This window comes from Aspergillus tubingensis, assembly GCF_013340325.1.
Source record: "Aspergillus tubingensis WU-2223L DNA, scaffold_7, whole genome shotgun sequence".
NCBI lineage: Eukaryota > Fungi > Ascomycota > Eurotiomycetes > Eurotiales > Aspergillaceae > Aspergillus > Aspergillus tubingensis.
Window position 1 is genome coordinate 1,550,420 of NW_023336281.1, and position 20,555 is coordinate 1,570,974.

A 20,555-nucleotide genomic window follows, 5' to 3' on the forward strand; every position below is an offset into this window, starting at 1 on the left:
AGGGAAATATGTTCCTTTTGTGTCTTAACAGAAAGCCGGAGTCTATCTCTTACGTTGAAACGGGGCGGGTGACCAGCAGTGGAACCAGCCAGGCAGTTTTGAGCGCCAGGTTGTGAACGGGGGCAGGATTCATGCATTACCCCCTCCTCTTGTGTTTTCCCCATCCTTGTCACTTTCCTTCCTTTCTTTCCACCAACTTGTCTATCTTTATCACCATCTATCTTTTTGGGGGAAGCGTTTGTTGGTAGGTATACTTTGTCGAGATTTTCTCATGCACATAGACCGATGACTATAGACCGCAATGACACCGGAATGTCTGAATCTTCTTCATTTCTATCACATCCACGCCAGTAATGAGCTGTACAATTGCCAGATCATCAATGGCCTGACCGGGGCTATGAGGGGAGGCCAACAAGAAAAAAGAGGAGGCGTGCGGAGGCCCGTGTTCTCGCCCGGGCCGTTCCAGCCCGCCTTCTTTCATGATGTCAGTGATCCCGCGGGGTTGCCCTGGACCTCCCAGGAACAGGAAACCTTGGTCGGCCTTGCTTCTCGTCCAGTTGTTCTTTTCCTCATAAATAGCCAGCGACCTCTGTGCCGTGGCTACACGGTGTCGTTTCTAGGAGGACATCCTGCCTTCATATCCATTCATCTCCGTTCCTTGGTTAGTCTGGCCGGCAATTCACCAAGAGTAGCGCCGCTAGACTCACCATTGTCACCAACTCTCGTCGAAGCTCTTTCCGAAGCTCCTCTACCCTGTGACAGATAGTATCATTCGAGTTCACAATGTCCTCTCCACAGCAGGTTTATCTGCTGCCTCTGAAGGATGATGGATCGCCCGATGTTCCTGGAGGATACCTCTACCTCCCTTCTCCCACGGACCCGCCATACTTGCTTCGCTTTGTCATTGAAGGCAGCAGCTCAATCTGTAGAGAGGGTGCTTTGTGGGTCAACATCCCCGAGAAGGGTGAATCTTTCAATCGGTCTGCTTTTCGGAGCTTTAGGTAAGAGAAATGAATGGTTACAAGTTTATCAACCTTTGACATTTTCCATAAATCTAGCCTATCCCCGGATTTCAACAAGAACATTCAAATTGATATCCCCATCACCTCTGCGGGTTCCTTCGCCTTCTATGTGACCTTCTCCCCGCTTCCTGAGTTCTCCGTCCTATCAACACCCACCCCAGAGCCAACGAGGACTCCAACCCACTATATCGATGTCTCACCCAAGTTGACTCTTCGCGGTCAAGATCTTCCACTCAATGCTCTTTCTATATACTCTGTGATCTCAAAGTTCATGGGACAGTATCCCAAGGACTGGGAGAAGCACCTCAACGGCATTAGCCAACGTAATTACAATATGGTTCATTTTACGCCCCTGATGAAGCGCGGAGCTTCGAACTCACCTTATAGCATCTTTGATCAGCTGCAATTCGATGACGCCGTGTTCCCCAATGGTGAAGACGATGTTGCGCGTCTTGTTTCTAAGATGGAGGATGAATATGGGCTTTTGTCGCTTACGGACGTTGTATGGAACCACACTGCCCATAACAGCAAATGGCTGGAGGAACATCCAGAAGCTGGTTACAGTGTCGAAACTGCCCCATGGCTTGAGGCAGCGCTGGAGCTGGACACTGCACTGCTGAAATTCGGCCAAGAACTCTCCACTCTTGGGCTGCCCACCGAGTTTCATACTGTGGACGAATTGATGGAAGTCATGAATGCTATGCGGGACAAAGTCATTTCTGGAATACGACTATGGGAGTTCTATGCCATTGATGTGAAGGCTGACACACAGAGAATACTCGATCAATGGAAAACATCCAAAGACCTTAATCTAACAGACAAGAAATGGGCGCAACTCAACCTTTCAGACTACAAGAACTGGACTTTGAAACAACAAGCAACTTTCATTCGAGAATACGCTATACCCACCTCGAAGCAGGTCTTGGGGCGGTTTAGCAGAGCTGTTGATTTGCACTTTGGGGCAGCTATACTGACAGCCCTTTTTGGTCCGCACGATTCTCCGACATCTGACACTAATACAGTCGAGGAGAGTCTGTCCAAAATACTCGACGAGGTCAATCTTCCATTCTATGAGGAGTACGATGGAGACGTCTCAGAGATTATGAATCAAGTCTTCAACCGGATAAAGTATCTAAGGATTGACGACCATGGTCCCAAGCTCGGCGCCGTCACGGCACAAAGCCCTTTAATTGAAACGTACTTCACGAGGCTGCCTTTGAACGATGTTACCAAGAAGCACAAGAAAGGGGCGCTGGCTCTGGTGAATAACGGTTGGATATGGAACGCTGATGCTCTGAGGGACAATGCGGGGCCCGACTCTAGGGCTTATCTGCGACGTGAAGTAATCGTCTGGGGCGATTGCGTGAAGCTGAGATATGGCAGTTGTCGTGACGATAATCCTTTCCTCTGGGATTTCATGACAGACTACACTCGTCTTATGGCCAAATATTTCTCAGGATTTCGCATTGACAATTGCCATTCGACACCATTGGTGGTTGCCGAGTACCTGCTAGATGAGGCACGCAAAGTTCGACCCAATCTGACCGTTTTCGCAGAACTATTCACTGGCTCGGAGGAAGCTGACTATATATTTGTCAAACGTCTCGGCATAAATGCGCTCATCCGTGAAGCCATGCAGGCCTGGAGTACAGGGGAACTGAGCCGTCTTGTTCACCGTCATGGCGGACGTCCGATTGGTAGTTTCGATCTTGACTTGCCTTCTTCGGGTAGTAGTCATGCGATTGCGTCTTCTGGTCTTGACTCCGGCAAAGAGAAAGTTGCTCATATCCGACCTACACCAGTTCAGGCCTTATTCATGGATTGCACCCATGACAACGAGATGCCTGCGCAGAAGAGAACCGCAAAAGACACTTTACCAAATGGCGCTCTGGTGGCCATGTGTGCCTCAGCCATTGGCAGCGTCATCGGCTACGATGAAGTATATCCCCGGCTTGTCGATCTCGTCCATGAACATCGGCTATACTTTTCTGAATTTTCAGAAGCCCCCGAGACTGGGTTAAACTCTCTTGAGGGAGGAATAGGAGGCATCAAAAAACTACTCAATGACCTTCATACTAGAATGGGTGTTGAAGAGTATGATGAAACACACATCCATCATGACGGCGAGTATATCACAGTGCACAGGGTGCATCCTAGAACACGGAAGGGTGTTTTCTTGATTGCACATACAGCCTTTCCTGGTCAAGACGGAAAATCGGTTTTGGCGCCCACACATCTTGTCGGTACTCATGTCAAGCATATCGGGACGTGGCTCTTAGAAGTTGATGCAAGCCAAACTACTAAGGAGCGGATACAAACAGACAAATCCTATCTACGAGGCTTGCCGAGCCAAGTTAAAACGTTTGAAGGTACCAAGATCGAGGAGTCTGGCAAAGATACCATCATATCTGTTTTGGATTCTTTTGTTGCCGGGTCTATTGCCTTGTTTGAGACGTCCATGCCGAGTGTTGAACATGCAAGTGGACTGGACAATTATATCACCGAAGGCGTGGATCATGCATTCTCGGATCTCAGCTTAGTTGATCTGAACTTCGCGCTTTACCGCTGCGAAGCAGAGGAGAGAGACTCGAGTAAGGGCCAGGACGGGGTTTACGACATCCCCGGCCATGGGCCTTTGGTCTATGCCGGTCTACAGGGGTGGTGGAGCGTGCTTGAGAACATCATTAAATACAACGAACTCGGCCACCCACTGTGTGATCACCTGCGAAATGGACAGTGGGCTCTGGACTATATTGTGGCTCGCCTGGAGAAGCTGGGCCACACGGACGAACCCACTGCCCTTGGCAGGCCAGCTGCATGGCTTCAGGAAAAGTTTCAAGCCGTCCGTCAGCTGCCAAGTTTCCTTTTACCCCGGTACTTTGCAATAATCGTTCAGGTTGCCTACAATGCTGCCTGGAAGCGAGGAATTCAACTTCTGGGACCGCACATACAGAACGGGCAAGAATTCATTCATCAATTAGGTATGGTGAGTGTCCAACAAACTGGATATGTGAATTCAGCGTCTTTGTGGCCCACGAAGAAGGTACCCAGTCTTGCAGCTGGCCTACCACATTTCGCGGTAGACTGGGCAAGGTGTTGGGGTCGCGACGTGTTCATTTCACTCAGAGGCCTCCTTCTCTGCACAAGTCGCTTTGAGGATGCCAAAGAGCATATAACTGCATTTGCGAGTGTATTGAAGCATGGCATGATCCCGAATCTTTTGAGCAGTGGGAAGCTCCCGCGCTACAATTCTCGGGATTCTGTTTGGTTCTTCCTGCAATCCATCCAGGATTACACCAAAATGGCACCAGATGGTTTGAGGCTTCTGGATCATAATGTTCCCAGGCGTTTCCTACCATACGATGATGTATGGTTCCCGTATGATGACCCTAGGGCCTACTCGCAACATTCGACGATATCCGAAATAATCCAGGAGGTCTTACAGCGACATGCACAAGGACTCTCCTTCCGGGAATACAACGCGGGACCTGACCTTGACATGCAAATGACACAGGAAGGTTTTCAGATTGATGTCAAAGTCGACTGGGAAACAGGACTGATATTCGGTGGCAGTCAATACAATTGTGGGACATGGCAGGACAAGATGGGTGAGAGCGCGAAAGCTGGTAACAAAGGCGTACCTGGTACGCCACGAGACGGGGCAGCCATTGAGATAACCGGGCTAGTGTACAGCGCCTTGACCTGGGTTGCTGAACTGCACGAGCGAGGCCTTTACAAACATGATGGAGTCGACATTGGCGATGGGAAATCCATCTCTTTCAAGGAGTGGGCGTCAAGAATTCAGGCCAACTTCGAGCGCTGTTACTATGTTCCTCTACAGCCAAAGGACGATGGCCAGTACGACATTGACGCAAACATCATCAATAGACGGGGAATTTACAAGGATCTGTACAGGTCTGGTAAGCCATACGAGGATTATCAGCTTCGTTCCAATTTTCCGATAGCCATGACCGTCGCTCCAGACCTGTTCACTTCATCCAAAGCACTCGCAGCTCTCGCTCTTGCCGACGAGGTTCTGGTAGGGCCGGTAGGAATGGCCACCCTTGACCCTTCCGATCTCAATTACCGCCCTAACTACAATAACTCGGAGGACTCGACCGACTTTGCAACTGCCAAAGGCAGAAATTACCACCAAGGTCCTGAGTGGGTTTGGCAGCGTGGGTACTTCCTCCGCGCCTTTTTGCATTTCGACCTTGCTCGCAGGACGACGCCGGCAGAACGGACAGAGACTTACCAACAGATTACTCGACGTCTGGAGGGTTGCAAACGGGCTTTGAGGGAAAGTCCATGGAAGGGCCTTACCGAACTAACAAATAAGAATGGTGCACACTGTGCAGACTCCGTATGTCTTGAATACCTTTCTCTGCTCTCTATTCAATTCTCTGTCGTGCCGATCAATCTTGGCTAACCTTATATTTTTATAGTCCCCGACCCAAGCATGGTCAGCTGGATGTCTGCTTGACTTGTATTATGATGCATCACGGCATTCACAGAACTAGATAATGTATTGTCCATATCGTTTCCATCTGGCACTAGTCAGCCTGATCATGAGTTCGGAGTACATGTTGGTGGAATCTTAGAGAATAGAAATAGCTTGATTGTGCTGGCCTGATCCTTGAATCGTATGACACCGGGCCGTCTGTAGTTGCGGCAAGCGGCAAGCGGCATAAAAAACGGTCGCTGAATAAGCCACGTGCACAACTCATCGCCAACTAGAACGAGACGAGACTAGTACTTTTGAGTTTGGGTTCGTCAACATATGTTTTAGCAAACGATGCCCGACTCGGGTCCAATTTGCCGTTCCTAGCGCGAAGATTGCGGTGTAGAGTGTTTGTATCGGTGTCGCCTGACTTCTCCAGTTCTGTTTTTCGCGTCCAAGCAACATCCTCCAGGTCGCGAGTCCGTCTACAATCTAAAGCGTGACCCAGGCCCCTGACGTCAGTTGTTTTTGACCTACGCATCCTCCCGAGCACAAACGTTTCCGAATGCATTAACAAAGCTGAACATCATCCACTACATCCCCGGCGCAGAACATCTGCTTTTGGAGCGTCATGTCTCTCACGGAATCCGCCGCGGCAGCCATGCTGACCGCCGCGGTCGTGGTAGACAGTCCCATTGACGTGCATGAGCCTCGTTGGGATGACCAGACGAGGGGCCGCGATTTGTACACACAACTAGTGATCAGTTTACTCGTCGGGCTCAGCGCCTTTTTCTCCTTCTGTGTAAGTCTTTGCGGAACGCAAGAATGAATGGAATTCCTCTAACAGCTCGCGTCTCTTATAGGTTCTACGACCGAAATGGACCGAACTATACGCCGCTCGGCGACGACAACGCTGCGCAGCTTCATACTTGCCCGAACTACCCGATAGTTTCTTTGGCTGGATACCTGTACTATATCGGATCACTGATGAGCAGGTGCTGGAGTCTGCAGGCTTGGATGCTTTCGTTGTAAGTTCTGTCTTTCGCCTCGACTACGAGCTAGATGTCAGAATCGTTCTTGTCTGACACGGAGTTGTTATCATAGTTCCTCACTTTCCTGAAATTCGCCATTCGATTCCTCTCCGCTATATTCTTCTTCGCCTTGGTTATTATTCTACCGACACACTACAAGAATACCGGTAAATCGGGGGTTCCGGGTTGGGATGACGATGATGACGAGACATTCGATGGAGACAAAGACAAGAAGAAGATCATATCAGATCCGAACTACTTGTGGATGTATGTCATTTTTACATACATTTTCACTGGGCTTGCTGTCTACATGCTCATCCAAGAGACCAATAAGGTTATCCGCACGAGGCAAAAATACCTTGGAAGCCAGACCAGTACGACCGATCGGACTATTCGCTTGTCTGGGATCCCTCCGGATTTGGGGACCGAGGAGAAGATCAAGGATTTCATGGAAGGCCTCAAAGTGGGTAAGGTCGAGAGTGTCACACTGTGTCGGGACTGGCGCGAATTAGACCATCTGATCGACGAGCGACTGAAACTTCTGCGAAATCTCGAGCGAGCTTGGACTAGGCACCTGGGCTACAAACGGGTTAAGGCAAGTCCGAACGCACTGACCTTGATGCATCAGCAGCCGCGAGGCTCTAGTATTGTCTCAGATGGGGAAAGTGAACGAATCCAGCTTCTCTCTGAAGGAGGACGCGATCATGTTACGGACTATGCACACAAGCGGCCAACAGTGCGCATTTGGTATGGGCCTTTCAAGCTACGCTATAAGAACATCGATGCGATCGATTACTATGAAGAAAAGCTACGTCGTCTCGACGAGAAGATTCAGGTTGCTCGCCAAAAGGAATATCCGCCTACTGAGGTCGCCTTCGTCACGATGGAGTCGATTGCCGCGTCTCAGATGGTTGTACAAGCCATACTTGATCCTCACCCCATGCAACTGCTCGCTAGACTGGCACCAGCACCAGCTGATGTCGTGTGGAAAAACACCTACCTTCCGCGCTCGAGGCGGATGATGCAATCCTGGTTCATCACTGTGGTCATTGGCTTCCTGACTGTATTCTGGTCGGTGCTTTTGATTCCCGTTGCCTATCTGCTTGAGTACGAGACTCTCCACAAGGTGTTCCCTCAATTGGCCGACGCTCTTGCTCGGAACCCACTTGCCAAGTCCCTTGTGCAGACTGGTCTGCCGACCTTGGTCCTCTCGCTGTTGACTGTCGCTGTGCCTTACTTGTATAACTGTATGGTATATCCCAACGTCTTTTCATGTCTACTCTCAGCGCTAACCTGATCACAGGGCTCTCGAACCAGCAAGGCATGATGTCGCGAGGTGACATTGAGCTGTCAGTCATATCGAAGACCTTCTTCTTCTCTTTCTTCAACCTCTTCCTTGTCTTCACGGTGTTCGGAACTGCGACGACATTCTACGGGTTCTGGGAGAATCTGCGAGACGCCTTTAAAGATGCTACGACCATAGCCTTTGCCTTGGCCAAGACTCTGGAAAACTTTGCTCCATTCTACATTAACTTCCTATGTCTTCAAGGAATAGGATTGTTCCCGTTCCGACTCCTAGAGTTCGGAAGTGTTGCCATGTATCCCATCAACTTTCTGGCCGCTAAGACACCTCGGGATTATGCTGAGTTATCCACACCCCCTACATTCAGTTACGGGTATTCCATTCCGCAGACAGTTCTGAGCCTTATCATCTGTGTTGTATACAGCGTGTTCCCTAGCTCATGGTTGATATGCCTATTCGGGTTGATTTATTTCACCATCGGCAAGTTTATCTACAAGTACCAGCTTCTGTACGCGATGGATCATCAGCAGCATTCGACGGGACGCGCATGGCCGATGATCTGCAGTCGAATTCTGATGGGCTTGATTGTTTTCCAGCTCGCGATGATCGGCGTGCTTGCCTTACGCCGGGCTATTACGCGCTCTTTGCTTATTGTGCCTCTCCTGATGGCAACCGTATGGTTCAGCTACTTCTTTGCACGGACCTACGAGCCTCTTATGAAGTTCATCGCTCTAAAGAGCATTGACCGCGAGCGGCCTGGTGGTGGGGACATCTCCCCGTCCCCGTCCTCGACCTTCTCTCCTCCATCCGGCCTCGACCGCGATTCTTTTCCGATCCGCATCGGTGGACAAGAACTTGGATTGCGGCTGAGGAAGTATGTCAACCCAAGCCTGATCCTGCCTCTCCACGATGCATGGCTTCCGGGACGTACGATGGTTCCGGAACTCCAGGGAGAACTGGAGCATCGCAATTCCGAAAACAACGCGGCCGATGAGTCCGTCTGAGACTGCATCATAAGCGCCGAAGTGGACTGAATCCACAATATCACAATCGATCGATCACTATCACTGCCTATATATATGTATTACTTCCTAATCCCCCCCTTGTTGTATGAGTTGCTTTTCCCCGCCATGATCTACGATGCTATGCCTTTGATGTCATAGATGGCCATATACGCCTGATAGTCTCACACCCTCGGGGTGAGACGGTCAATTTTTACGCGCTGCGATTTCCACGCGATCAGATTTAGATGTCACTCATCTGTGTTCATAATGGCTTCCTTATCTCTCGTTTAGTGATACCAGAAGCCTTCCTATAGGAGGTTTCATTCGACGCATTGATGCCAATATAGCTTGCATGTACTATCAATTTATGTACTCTAGGGAGGAATCCCGACACTCTTTGTCTATATTTGCTATTAATGAACCTCGTAGCCCGGGGCCTTCCTGAACCATGCAAACTTCCGTATCACGTTAAAAAGCTCCCCGTGGACCTGGCTATGTGACAGCACCAGTTTCCTGCGTCTTTTTCATGAGAATTATACCCGGCTATTTCTTTCTACAAAGTGGCACCAGTGAGTCGAGTATAGAAAGTAGACATAGTCCCGTGACATTATTGCGCAAAATTTTGGCTGGTCTCCATAGAGTACAATTCAACTATTGAATTTGGTTACTCAATGCTCTCGCATGCTGATACAGTCCTCTCACGTAACGTATTCCATGGCCGTATAGTCGTCATCACAGTGTATATGTCTCTAAGGCACGCAGGCCAGGGGCCATGAAGATTTTCAATGCTTGAAACCTGCTGTCAGGTCATTCTCAGGTAACCCAATGACATAAGCCTGATATCTGTCCTATAGTATATAAAGCCCCACGATACTATCCGTACATAAAATATGAGCCACGGAATTTCACCGAAATCTTTTGAAGGAAAACGTGTACTACAATCCGAAAGAAGTAGGATAGAACATGGAATAGACATCACTTTTTCATCTCATCCAAGAAACAAGCAAAAATAAATAAGTCAACAACCGCTAGAAGAATTAAATCCGATCCGTTAATCAACCCATGCGTCGAGAGAACAATAATGGTATGGCTGAGCATAACGTGTTGAACCCCATATAGGAACAAGTGTTAACAGCAATGCAGAAAAAGGAAAGAGAAGAAAAGAGACATGTCCCAACTGGTGACTGATTTATTGGGAGTTGCCGTTGCCATTGACAGCAAGCTTCTCCCGGCGGGTGCGCACAGCCTGTGCCAGGTTCTCCAGAACAAGTTCCGTGTCTTCCCAGTGGATGCAGGCGTCAGTGATACTGACACCGTACTTGAGGCCGGCCTTGCCCTCGGGAGGGACCTTCTGGTTGCCTATTGTGGTGATGTTAGTTGGATGATAATGTACAAAGTGTAAGGATTGGGGGTGGAGCATACCCTCGTTGATGTTGCTCTCAATCATGACACCCATGATGGCGGTCTCTCCAGCAGCAATCTGCTCGGCCAGAACAGCAGCCACCTTAGGCTGGTTCTTGTGGTCCTTCTGAGAGTTGCCGTGGCTGCAGTCGACCATAAGGCGGGGAGGCATGCCCTTGGCGATCAGCTTGGCCTTGGCCTCGGCGATGCTCTGAGCATCGAAGTTGGGGCCCTTCTTGCCACCACGGAGAATGACGAAGCAGTCGGGGTTGCCCACGGTGCCGACGATCGCAGCGACACCGGGCTTGGTGACGGACAGGAAGTGGTGGGGGTGCTTGACGGAGCCGATAGCATCGACAGCGACGTCCAGGGAGCCGTCGGTGCCATTCTTGAAACCAACGGGGAAGGACAGACCCGAAGCCAGCTCACGGTGGACCTGGGACTCGGTGGTGCGAGCACCAACGGCGCCGACGGAGAGACAGTCGGCCAGGAACTGGGGGGAGATGGTATCCAACATCTCACTGGCGATGGGCATACCCTTGTTGGTCAGGTCGACGAAGAGTTGACGGGAGGTGCGCAGGCCCTTGTTGATCTTGAAGCTGTTGTCAATGTCGGGGTCGTTGATGAGACCCTTCCAGCCAACGGTGGTACGGGGCTTCTCGAGGTAGGAGCGCATGACAATCAGCAGCTCGTCCTGGTACTTCTCCTTCATCTTCATGAGGCGATCGCAGTATTCGAGGGCCATTTCGGGGTCGTGGATGGAGCAAGGGCCGATGACAACCAGCAAACGGCGACGGTCGGTGTCTGTGCCTTGGACGACAGCAATAGCCTCCTCACGACCTTCCATGACCGTTTGCCGGGACTTCTCCGTCATGGCGATTTCATGTTGAAGGAGGTTGGGGGGTGTGAGAGGGTTGTATCCACGGACTGTAGAGGAACAGAGAGACCGAGGGTTAACGAGGGACGGAAATTTGCAAGAGGTGAGTCACGGGCGCACTTACTTCTGGAATCCTCGAGGGAGCATCTGTCCCCGACATTAGGGTTTTCAATGAAGAACTGGAGGTAGTATGAGTATTAATATTGCCATTGAGAAGGTTGAAATGCTGGAAAAAGCAAAAACGTACCGACATGGTGGTGCGGCGGGGTAGCAAGTGGACAGACGGAGGGGCAGATGAGAGAAGGAGAGGCGATAAAGTCGCAGCTTAGATAGGTAGATAGTATGCCCGACGGGAGGTATGGATGAGTAAGTCAAAAGGGAAGATCGGTCCAGTGGATCGATGAGAGTTTAATAGAATAGTAGTAGATTTGATTGATATCTTGAAAATTCGAGATTGCAACCGGGTGGAATCTCAACGAATATATAGGAAAGATGTATGAGAGAAGTATCACTGGAATTGTCTCCTTGCAGAGTCTCTCAAAAAGCAAAAGCCAGAAAAAAAAAGTACTATTTCTTTGGCAGTGTCGAGTCATTCCTGCCTCATTGGGTAATCGACACGTGATTTTCCGGTGAGCGGACGAATGGGGCGAGGTCCAAAAAAGCGCCTCGCCCGCGGTATCGCCTGCCATTGGCTTACTTTGCCATTCGTCTCTCATTCCTTCTCTTCCTGCTCGGAGCAGCATGAATGGATACTCCGTAGTCCGTCATCCGCTATCCCGTACCACATGTCCGGGGCATGGTCCGGCGTTGGCTGGTCAGTCAGCCTTAGCAATAGATGACGCCCCTGGAGCTGCCATTACGACCTGCAATGGGGGCGGAAACTTTGTATATAGTTTCGGATCATCCTGGCACGGACGCTACGTTGGCACTAATCTCTCTCTGGATCTGAATTTCGCCCCTTGAGTGTTGCAGAATACGAATCAATGCAGATACGACTAGCCGTGGCTGTAAGAAATAAGTACAGAGCCATCGCCCGAGCAAAGATGAGACAAACTTCAGTTAATGTGCATACTATCCGGATCCGAATCAGCCCGGACCGGAAACCTCGTCATTGAAGTCGGAGCATCAAAAGCTGAGATGATGAAATGATGAGGCCAAGCTTCAGTTCATTTTCTCAACTGCATGCGATCCTGAAGCTGCTTCTCGTCCCGCTCTAGACGCTGCATCAACTCCTGGCATACTTCGGTATGGTGTTCGCGAATGGAGTGCATCTGTTGCTGGCACAGTCTTATTCGTTCTTCTTGGGCCTCGAAGAGCTGATCCAGCACTCGGTGGCAATCTCGCCGATACATCTCCAAAACTTCGTTGATGGTCTTTTTCTCGCTCTCAATTTCTTGTATTATATGCTTGCGGCCAACTCAGTAAGAATATTTGGAATCCCCATGGGATGTCACCTACCTCGCTGGTCGCAAGAAGCATGCCTTGCGCTCTTTTGTGAAGCGCCTGCAGGGAGGTCTGCCAGCTGGTGTGCTCCAGGACACCATCTGCGATATTATCCGACTTGGGCAAACCTGGCTGCGCCGATAATTGGTTTGGAACTATTGTCGCCCGAGGTAGGGAGTTGCATGTCGCATGAGGCTTGTCATCGCATCCCAATGTCAAATGTGCATCAGGACTTGATCGTGCGGGATTTCTAAGCGGGGTCTTGCTTGATGTAGGTTTACCTGCACATGCCATTAGACGATCCTGGAAAGTCAGTACTTCCTTCTCTCTGTTCGTGCAGGTCCCGGACTGCTTTAATCCTAGAATTACGTTTCGCTCGCATGAAGCAGATAGATCGTCATCTTGTGCACCAAATTCCCCATCTCTCAGGATCTCCCGAACGTGCTCCCTGGTGGAGGACCTGTATTTCGTGCCTGACACTTGTGGATACGTTTCGTCCACGCCGGTCCTGTCAACGATGCATCCACTTCTAATACGGAACAGAAGGCGGGGGCTTCCATCAGAATCAACGATGGTTGATCTGGGGGTGACTTTCAATCTTTTCGTGGGATACAAGTGATCTTTGCGAACAAGCCGCCTGGATTCTTCCTTGAAAGCATTTTCCGAGGCTTGGTCCCTTGTAGGTGGGTCATCTCGCATGCCATCCGAACTGAGCGCAGCTATCCTTCTCTTCTCTGGCCTAGCCTGCGGGCTTCTTATGCCTTCAGAGGTGTTTTCATGCATGTCAGAACTGCAAATATTCTGCGCGGCCCCGAGGCTTCCAGGGCAAACTTCAGAGGGAATTTCTGCATCGGAACGATCGTCCTCTGCACATAATGGACTTGATACAGCGGAGCCAGCTGACTGAGACACCGTTTTTTGCTCCTTGTTGTCGATATTGAAAGAACTGCTCCTGCTCATGTGCCTTGCGACAGAACCTTCTGCATAAATGTCATCCTCAAACCTGCCCGTGAATTGCTCTTTTGGTGTACTTAAGGGCAACTTATCATAAATGGCATATCTTTTTATGACAGACTCCGTGGACTCGAATTTCTCCTGTACACCACTCTCTCCCACGGAAGCATATGATATGTCTGACAAAACGAGCCCGTTTTCGTTTCTCGGCTTGTTTTGGGTCTTAATATGCTCTAAGCTGTTTTCTTTATGTCCGCCGGTGCCTGATGAAGGGTCTCCTCGCTGAAAAGCTGCAGACAGCTTGTTCCCAACTGCACGGCCCCTGCCCTGGAGTCCTTGTGGGGTCGGATGGCACTCTGGAGAATTCAACTGATGATCGTTGTCATCCATCTTACTTGTAGATAGCTGATGCTGGTGGCTTAAGAATCTTTCATTTTTCCTGCAGGGTTGAATTCGAGGTGATCTAGTGCGGTTCTCTTCTTGTTGTGGTGTAGCAGAGTCATATCTAACGAAGTCATTATCTGGGTAGAGCTCGGCACATTTGGCCGTGGCACCTGCTCCATTTCTCTCCTCGTCAATGCTTTCAGAGCGGCCGTTGCTGGAACAAAGTATCAGCTTCTTTATGTCATCACCTGATCCTAGTATGTGTTGTGACTTTCGGTTGTGGTTGTCGGCATCTTCTGCAAGTGGTAACGCTGCTGTCGATTTATTGGTAATGTTTCCGATCTTTTTTGTAGGACGAGATGATTTATTCTTGCGCTTTGTGGCTAGTTTCCTTCCTTTGGCTGCTCTCTTTTTGCCCGGAATTGCCAGATGACTGCCGGTAAGAGACGTCTCACCAGGCATGGGGGATGAAATTGAAGTTATGTCTGCGTCTTTGAGAGGTTGTCTCGCTTCATTATCGCTAGGTCGGAGATCCTCGTCCCAGTCAACAGCAGCTTTGGAGCTGGCTGTATATACCTTCTGTTTGGGATGTCGCGTATATATGACCATAGACTCTTGAGTATTAGATAGATGGTTTTTTCCTCTGTTCCCACTCCGCAAGCGACCTGTTCTTCTTCTTCTTTCAGTATCTGGTTTTGGTGCAAATCTGCCGATTGGTTTCTCCGGTACTCTGGTCAGTGATGGGTTTGATGTTGGCATGGGAGGTTCACCCGCGTAATGTGCCCGCTGATAATCCTGAGAGCTGTTACGCTTTGAAAGAACATGTGCCAGGTTCTCATTATTAGTATTGCCTTCCTCGGGCACTTCTGAGTGTTTCTCCAGCACTTGCTGAGGCTTTTGTATCGAGACGAAACCTGTGCAGGGTCCCTCCTGCCCCTGTATATTGTTGGGTGGAATTCCAGAAGATTTCCTTGCGACTTCATCGCCTGTATCCAGTTCCATCACCATTGAAGAAGACCTCCGGAATACACTATCTGTATCTACAGAGGTTCGGTCATTCCGACAGAACTCCTCAATGGCCATTCGCAAGTCGCAAGGATCTTCATCGGACAATATGCTCAAAGTTTGGCCCCCGAAGCATAGGCGTTTGCCGCTTTTCACGATTAGTATATGCTGAGACAGGTCTAGTATTAGACGATATGTCTTAGTTTTGTCCGTAACCGAGCGCACTGGTAGACAAATGCTCTGAGTGTAGACGTCAACGTATTCTAGGCACATTCTCGCTGTGTCCTGTCGATAGCTCATGAACGTCAAGCATCCATCACCGATCATGGCGAGAACGATTCCTTCAATCAGGAGCGTCGTGTCGATGCCTATTGCGTAAAGGAGAAAGCATCGTCGAAGCTGGGACGTCGTACTTAAGTCTATCGATTTAGATGGCATTGCCGCATCTGATAGGACAACCGTATCGAATAAGATTTGAAAGTGCTGCAGCGGATCATCTTCATATGACGGCATAGTATCAAAGAACCTGCCTCTATCCGTGCTATTGTCTGGCGGCCAGAGAACTTCGTCGCTCACTCCCATGTTATGTAGCGCATGAATTATGATTGCTGCGAGCAGTTTCAAGGCACAGTTGCCATTGAGTATGATGTACGAGAGTCTAGTCAACGCTTCGCGTTAGCACAAACAATATCGCCCACATCATATAAACATATAATACCGTGACATGTCCACATCTTGGGATGTAATGAGGGAAGCTTGATTGTGCTCTGGCTCCGAAAGTATCTCCAGAAACAATTTGCCGGCCTGTTCACCATGAGAATCGGTATAACCACATATTGTCTTTATCTCACCAATTTCCGTAGCCAAGTAGCCTGCCCTTCGGTGGAATATAGTAAGTATAGTTTGCTCAATATTCTTTCTTGAAGCAAGCGGGATCTGTCCCCAATTCTTGGGCTTGCTACTTGGTATACCATATGTCCCGAGTCCTTCATGTATTGTGGTTCATCCTATGGAAAGCATTAGAGAGCTAAGACGTGCAAGTATAGGTATCCAGCAGACCAGCAGCAGATGAAGTCCATTCTTCAATCTTGTTTCCTCGTCTGAATTGAGCAGTAAATATGCCAGGCAACGCAGCGAAGAGCGATCAAGCCCCTGAAGTATTCGCTTTGAATGGCGTTTCAGGATGGACAGTAGTTGGTGTATGTTGCAGTTATCGACCTTAGATACATGATGTAGCAGGGCCTGGATCAGCTGGTCCGAGAATGTATAAAGTCGAGGATCACGCAGAAGGCAAGTATAATAAGGCTTCAAAACCAGGAAACTATTCTCAGTATCACCTCCAGTATTCATCACAGAGGCCAGTTGCGAGGCTAGCTCTGAGATGCAAGCCCATTGTGATTCTTCTTGAGACGCATCAACAAGCAAAGAAGCCATTTTGCTTTCTGGAATTCGAGTTATCATGGATTGTCATAGACTTGAAGTGGCAGTTGATGGGAGCTACGTATTCAAAGACTGTAAGAGGCTTTATCACATGACGGTGTATTTGCACTTGACCAGAATAGCCTCAGTCATTTGTCGTCACCAAATACGCCTGTTCTCCATTTACTCTATTTGGTTCGCAGCATTCAAATATTTGACAGTAATAGCGATGCTTGTCAAGAGGGCCATTGACTCGAATTATCTACTCCAATATAAGCGAGCAAGCGAAAGTCAGATACCTTAACATGACCTATGTCTCAATCGATCCATGTGCTTATTTTATACGCCACAGACAGTAAGCTCCATGCATTCTACTTAATATAAGTGCTAGTTATAGATTGTTAACATTCATCAAGGCCAGCAGTATGAATTCCATGATGTGCAGGCTCCGATGTGTGGTACGCACCTTGCCTTCTGGCTCACAATGACGAAGTCAAATCCTACAATGAACCGATACTTTTATATCGCAATACTGAGCAGAAACATTTGCGTACAACTCGCCGCTTTCATTGGATAGAAGAAATGAAAACCTCCCTTTTCCAAGACAATGTTGAATGAAAATAAGCATTTCACGATAAGAAGTCGACGATGGACAACCAGCATAAGCTCCGCTTCGCTTCCGCAGGGCCCCAATCAGTCCCTAACTTGATTAGCTAGATATCGCGCGATAGTGCGCTAGCAAGCACAATAATTCCACTGGGAAGTATATCAATATCACATCCCCCCGGGTCTTTGGGAAGCCCTCAGGTTCACCGTCGAACATATTGGATGGTAATGGACGGGAATTCCCTGGAATTAGTGGATATTGGTAAGCCGGCTGCTGGAGTATCCGTCCCGAGGCTACTCCGGCTCCGCTCCAGTTAGGGAAGACGACCGGAATGCTTGTTATGCGTTTCCGCTGGGAGCCGTGGTGTCTGCATGACAGCCGTGGAACAAAGCACGGAGTCACTATTTATAATGGACATATACATTTGCTCATACCTTTGTCACCCTGGTTGACTAACGGACAGGAACTATTTTGGCAAGATTTATTGACCAAGTGGACCAGCTTGACCTATCTAGAAAGATGGCAACAGTCAATAGAGACGAAGAAGGAGGCCACTCCATCCCTCGCACACGCCGCTCGAGCATGATCGAAACATACGAGCGACTCGGAGAAATCAGCCCTTTGACCGGTCACTCACACCCCTCCCAACAGGATACCGGCCATTTTCTGCCTGAAACAACCCCCGAGAGGCGGCAAGTGTCGACAACAGATCGGTCTCTCGAGAAGGACGCCGACCTTGCGGACAAGGTTACTACCCATCATTTCGAGGAGATCGGAGACGGGAACCCACCACCTGACGAAACCGTTCTATACCTTGCCTACGGCTCGAACCTATGCTCGGAGACATTCCTGGGAAGACGAGGCATCAAGCCGCTCTCTCAAATCAACGTCGTCGTTCCAGATCTATGGCTCACCTTCGATCTCCCAGGCATACCATACCTTGAGCCCTGTTTTGCAGCAACTCGACTTCGAAAACCCCCAGCCCAAGAAAAAGACAATGCTTTAGACGGGAACGCTACAACGGAGGAGGCCTCGCGTCTCCATAAGGACGACCCCGACTATAACCCCAGCATGCCCCTCGTCGGCGTCGTCTACGAGGTCACCCTCACAGACTACGCCCGGATAATCGCAACAGAGGGCGGAGGACGCGGATACGAAGACAAAGTCGTCGACTGCTACCCCTTCCCGAAGGCCTACAACCCCACAGACCCTCTCCCTGAGCGTCCAAGCACGAAGCCCTTCAAAGCCCACACGCTTCTATCCCCTGCCGTTGCCGAGGACTTACTGGAAGCTACTACACAAGACCAAGCTCTCACGAGCCGGAAACAATGCGGTTTCGTCTCGCGCTTTAGCCCTCTCATCCGCCCGAACCCATTCTACGCCCAGCCTTCGGCTCGCTATCTCAACCTGATCAGCATGGGCGCCGCTGAGCATGACTTTCCCGTTGCGTACAGGACATATCTTGCAGGGATTCAGCCTTATCGTATAACTACCCTGCGGCAGAAGGTGGGCAAGGTGCTGTTTGCGGGTGTATGGATGACGCCGGTACTTCTGGTCTTGCTTTTGCAGAGGATTTCTGCGGGCTCTGATGGACGCAGTCCCCCTTGGCTGGTTAGATTGGCGGATGCTGTCTTTTTTGCCATGTGGCAGTCGTACGATAATGTGTTTCGGGGTGTCTTCGGGGATGGGGAAAGGACAATTGATGATGGTACTGCGCGGTAATAATCTTTTGTCCGATCTAGATAAAAGTATTCAGGTGATGACGCTATCCTCACTGGTGATTGTATAATAAAAAGACTGGTTTTTAATAATGCAAATACAACCAAATAAATACATTGAGGCATTCTATTAAGCCTTCCCATAGTGAAAGACAGAACGGCTATTGTATACCAAAGCCCATACAACATGTGTAATAGCTAACAAAGGAAATTGTGACATTGGATCTTGAAGCAACATTTTCAACGGAGAATAAATATCTAGGGTACAGATACAAGTGTCCTGAGTAACATCTAACGAAACATGCAGAGACCATCGAATAGAGTGACAGGTTGAAGGAAATGGCGACGTGGGACCAACATAACTTGTTGGACGATGGATTATATCAAGGCTCACTGGCCGCCTGTATTTTTCCTCCACGGTGTGCAATTCATACAGTCCGCTGCAACATTCAGCGCCGGGAAACGGGGGGGCTGTACACAATCTTTCTCGTCTTGATCGGGGACCACTTGTAACGCTTAACCCAGACGCTGATGGCGAAGAGACCGGTCAAGAGGGTGATAGCCTTGACACCCATCTTCTTGCGGTCGTCCATCTCAGGCTCGGCAGCCCAGTTGAGGAACTCGACAACGTCCTTGGCCATCTGGGAGGTAGTGGCGGGGGTGCCATCCTCGTACTCAACAACACCATCGAAAAGAACACGACCCATGGCAATGGCTAGATATCGTTAGAATTAGAACTGAGCATAGGCGAATCAATTGTCAGGTGTAAACTGCAAATGGTGACATACCGGTACCGGGGAAGTAGGGGTTGAAGTTCATGCCAGCACCGACGGTGGCACCAGCCGGGGGCTCATCGGGGTAACCAGTCAGCAGACTGAAGATGTAGTTGCAGCCACCGTGACGGCCCTTGACGATCAAGCTGAGATCCGGGGGCAGAGCACCACCGTTGGCAGCACGAGCAGCCTCCTCGTTCTTGTAGGGAGCAGGGATGTAGTCGGACAGCTTTCCGGGACGCTTCTCGATCTCGCCCTGGTCGTTGGGCTCGGTGTCGTACTCGTTCTCCTCGGCCATGGCCTTCATCTCATCGACGGTGTGCATGACACCGACGAACGAGCGCCAAGGCACACGGGTCAGGGAGTGGCAACTGGCACAGACTTCACGGTAGACCTGGAAACCACGACGGAGGCTGGAGTGCAAAACATGAGTAAGATGGCCGGTATCGGGGAGAGATGGCGAGGGTATTATTCGCTCGCAATTGGAAGACTCACGCCTGGTGATCGAAGGTCTTGTTCCACTTGGCGTGCTCCCAAGGGTAAGCGGTAGGGTGCAATCTTGATTTCGATGTGCGTCAGTCTTGATGTCAAACAGTCGGAATCGGGAAGATGATGCCTCGGTCGGAGCAACGGAGCAGCCAGCAATGCGTTGACCATTCCCTCGAGCATCACCGATAATCCACTCACCCCTCCTCAGCAGGTGTCATGGCAAAAGCCTCCTGGCCATAGAGATACGCGGCGGATCCGAGAGCGACGGCGGTTGCGGCGGACGCAGTGAGTGTGAGGTGGAAGGGGGAGCTGGCGGATTCGGCACCGGCGGCGGAGGAAGACGCACGCTGGGTGATTCGTTAGTCAAAAACCCATACAGAAGCTTTCCTGTGCGATAGAGAAGCGATTGTCCTCGTCCATTGGGTTCAATGGACGGTCGATGTCGGGGAAGTTCGTACCGTGGAGGTCTTGTTCAAGGACTGGCGTGCGACGCCCCGGAAGGGCACGCTGCGCAAAACAGTACGTGCCAGCATACTGACGATGTGAAAGACCCTCCGGACAATGGGGTATTTAAGAAGGCACGATAGCCAAAGAAGGGGAGAGGGGAGGGGGAGGGGACAAGGCTGAGCGCACAGGAGAATGTGCTTTTGGAGGTGAAGTCGAGGTTGGTCGAACGGGTCAAGT

General features: G+C 49.9%; 6 protein-coding genes across 6 annotated transcripts; 3 read left to right on the forward strand and 3 right to left on the reverse strand.

The window, feature by feature from the left end:
• Positions 1 to 783: 783 nt before the first annotated feature.
• Positions 784 to 5,542, forward strand: AtWU_05473 (putative glycogen debranching enzyme Gdb1; the record flags this gene model as incomplete). Its single annotated transcript, XM_035500583.1, has 3 exons — positions 784 to 1,001; positions 1,059 to 5,385; positions 5,468 to 5,542. The coding sequence occupies 3 exons, from the start codon at positions 784 to 786 to the stop codon at positions 5,540 to 5,542; spliced, it is 4,620 nt and encodes a 1,539-aa protein (XP_035356476.1).
• A 552-nt stretch (positions 5,543 to 6,094) lies between these two features.
• On the forward strand, positions 6,095 to 8,801 carry AtWU_05474 (putative DUF221 domain protein; the record flags this gene model as incomplete). The annotated part of the gene is made up of 4 exons (XM_035500584.1): positions 6,095 to 6,265; positions 6,327 to 6,491; positions 6,568 to 7,741; positions 7,798 to 8,801. The coding sequence occupies 4 exons, from the start codon at positions 6,095 to 6,097 to the stop codon at positions 8,799 to 8,801; spliced, it is 2,514 nt and encodes an 837-aa protein (XP_035356477.1).
• A 1,189-nt stretch (positions 8,802 to 9,990) lies between these two features.
• On the reverse strand, positions 9,991 to 11,332 carry AtWU_05475 (3-deoxy-7-phosphoheptulonate synthase; the record flags this gene model as incomplete). Its single annotated transcript, XM_035500585.1, has 4 exons — positions 9,991 to 10,160; positions 10,224 to 11,129; positions 11,204 to 11,258; positions 11,327 to 11,332. The coding sequence occupies 4 exons, from the start codon at positions 11,330 to 11,332 to the stop codon at positions 9,991 to 9,993; spliced, it is 1,137 nt and encodes a 378-aa protein (XP_035356478.1).
• Positions 11,333 to 12,245: 913 nt separating this feature from the next.
• On the reverse strand, positions 12,246 to 16,299 carry AtWU_05476 (uncharacterized protein; the record flags this gene model as incomplete). The annotated part of the gene is made up of 5 exons (XM_035500586.1): positions 12,246 to 12,485; positions 12,538 to 15,523; positions 15,584 to 15,669; positions 15,837 to 15,872; positions 15,925 to 16,299. 5 exons carry the CDS (start codon positions 16,297 to 16,299, stop codon positions 12,246 to 12,248), a joined length of 3,723 nt encoding a protein of 1,240 aa, XP_035356479.1.
• Positions 16,300 to 17,410: 1,111 nt separating this feature from the next.
• On the forward strand, positions 17,411 to 18,613 carry AtWU_05477 (uncharacterized protein; the record flags this gene model as incomplete). Its single annotated transcript, XM_035500587.1, has 1 exon — positions 17,411 to 18,613. The coding sequence occupies one exon, from the start codon at positions 17,411 to 17,413 to the stop codon at positions 18,611 to 18,613; it is 1,203 nt and encodes a 400-aa protein (XP_035356480.1).
• Positions 18,614 to 19,058: 445 nt separating this feature from the next.
• AtWU_05478 (ubiquinol--cytochrome-c reductase catalytic subunit CYT1) lies at positions 19,059 to 20,404 on the reverse strand (the record flags this gene model as incomplete). Its single annotated transcript, XM_035500588.1, has 5 exons — positions 19,059 to 19,324; positions 19,398 to 19,795; positions 19,878 to 19,940; positions 20,070 to 20,218; positions 20,330 to 20,404. 5 exons carry the CDS (start codon positions 20,402 to 20,404, stop codon positions 19,059 to 19,061), a joined length of 951 nt encoding a protein of 316 aa, XP_035356481.1.
• Between the last annotated feature and the right edge of the window lie 151 nt (positions 20,405 to 20,555).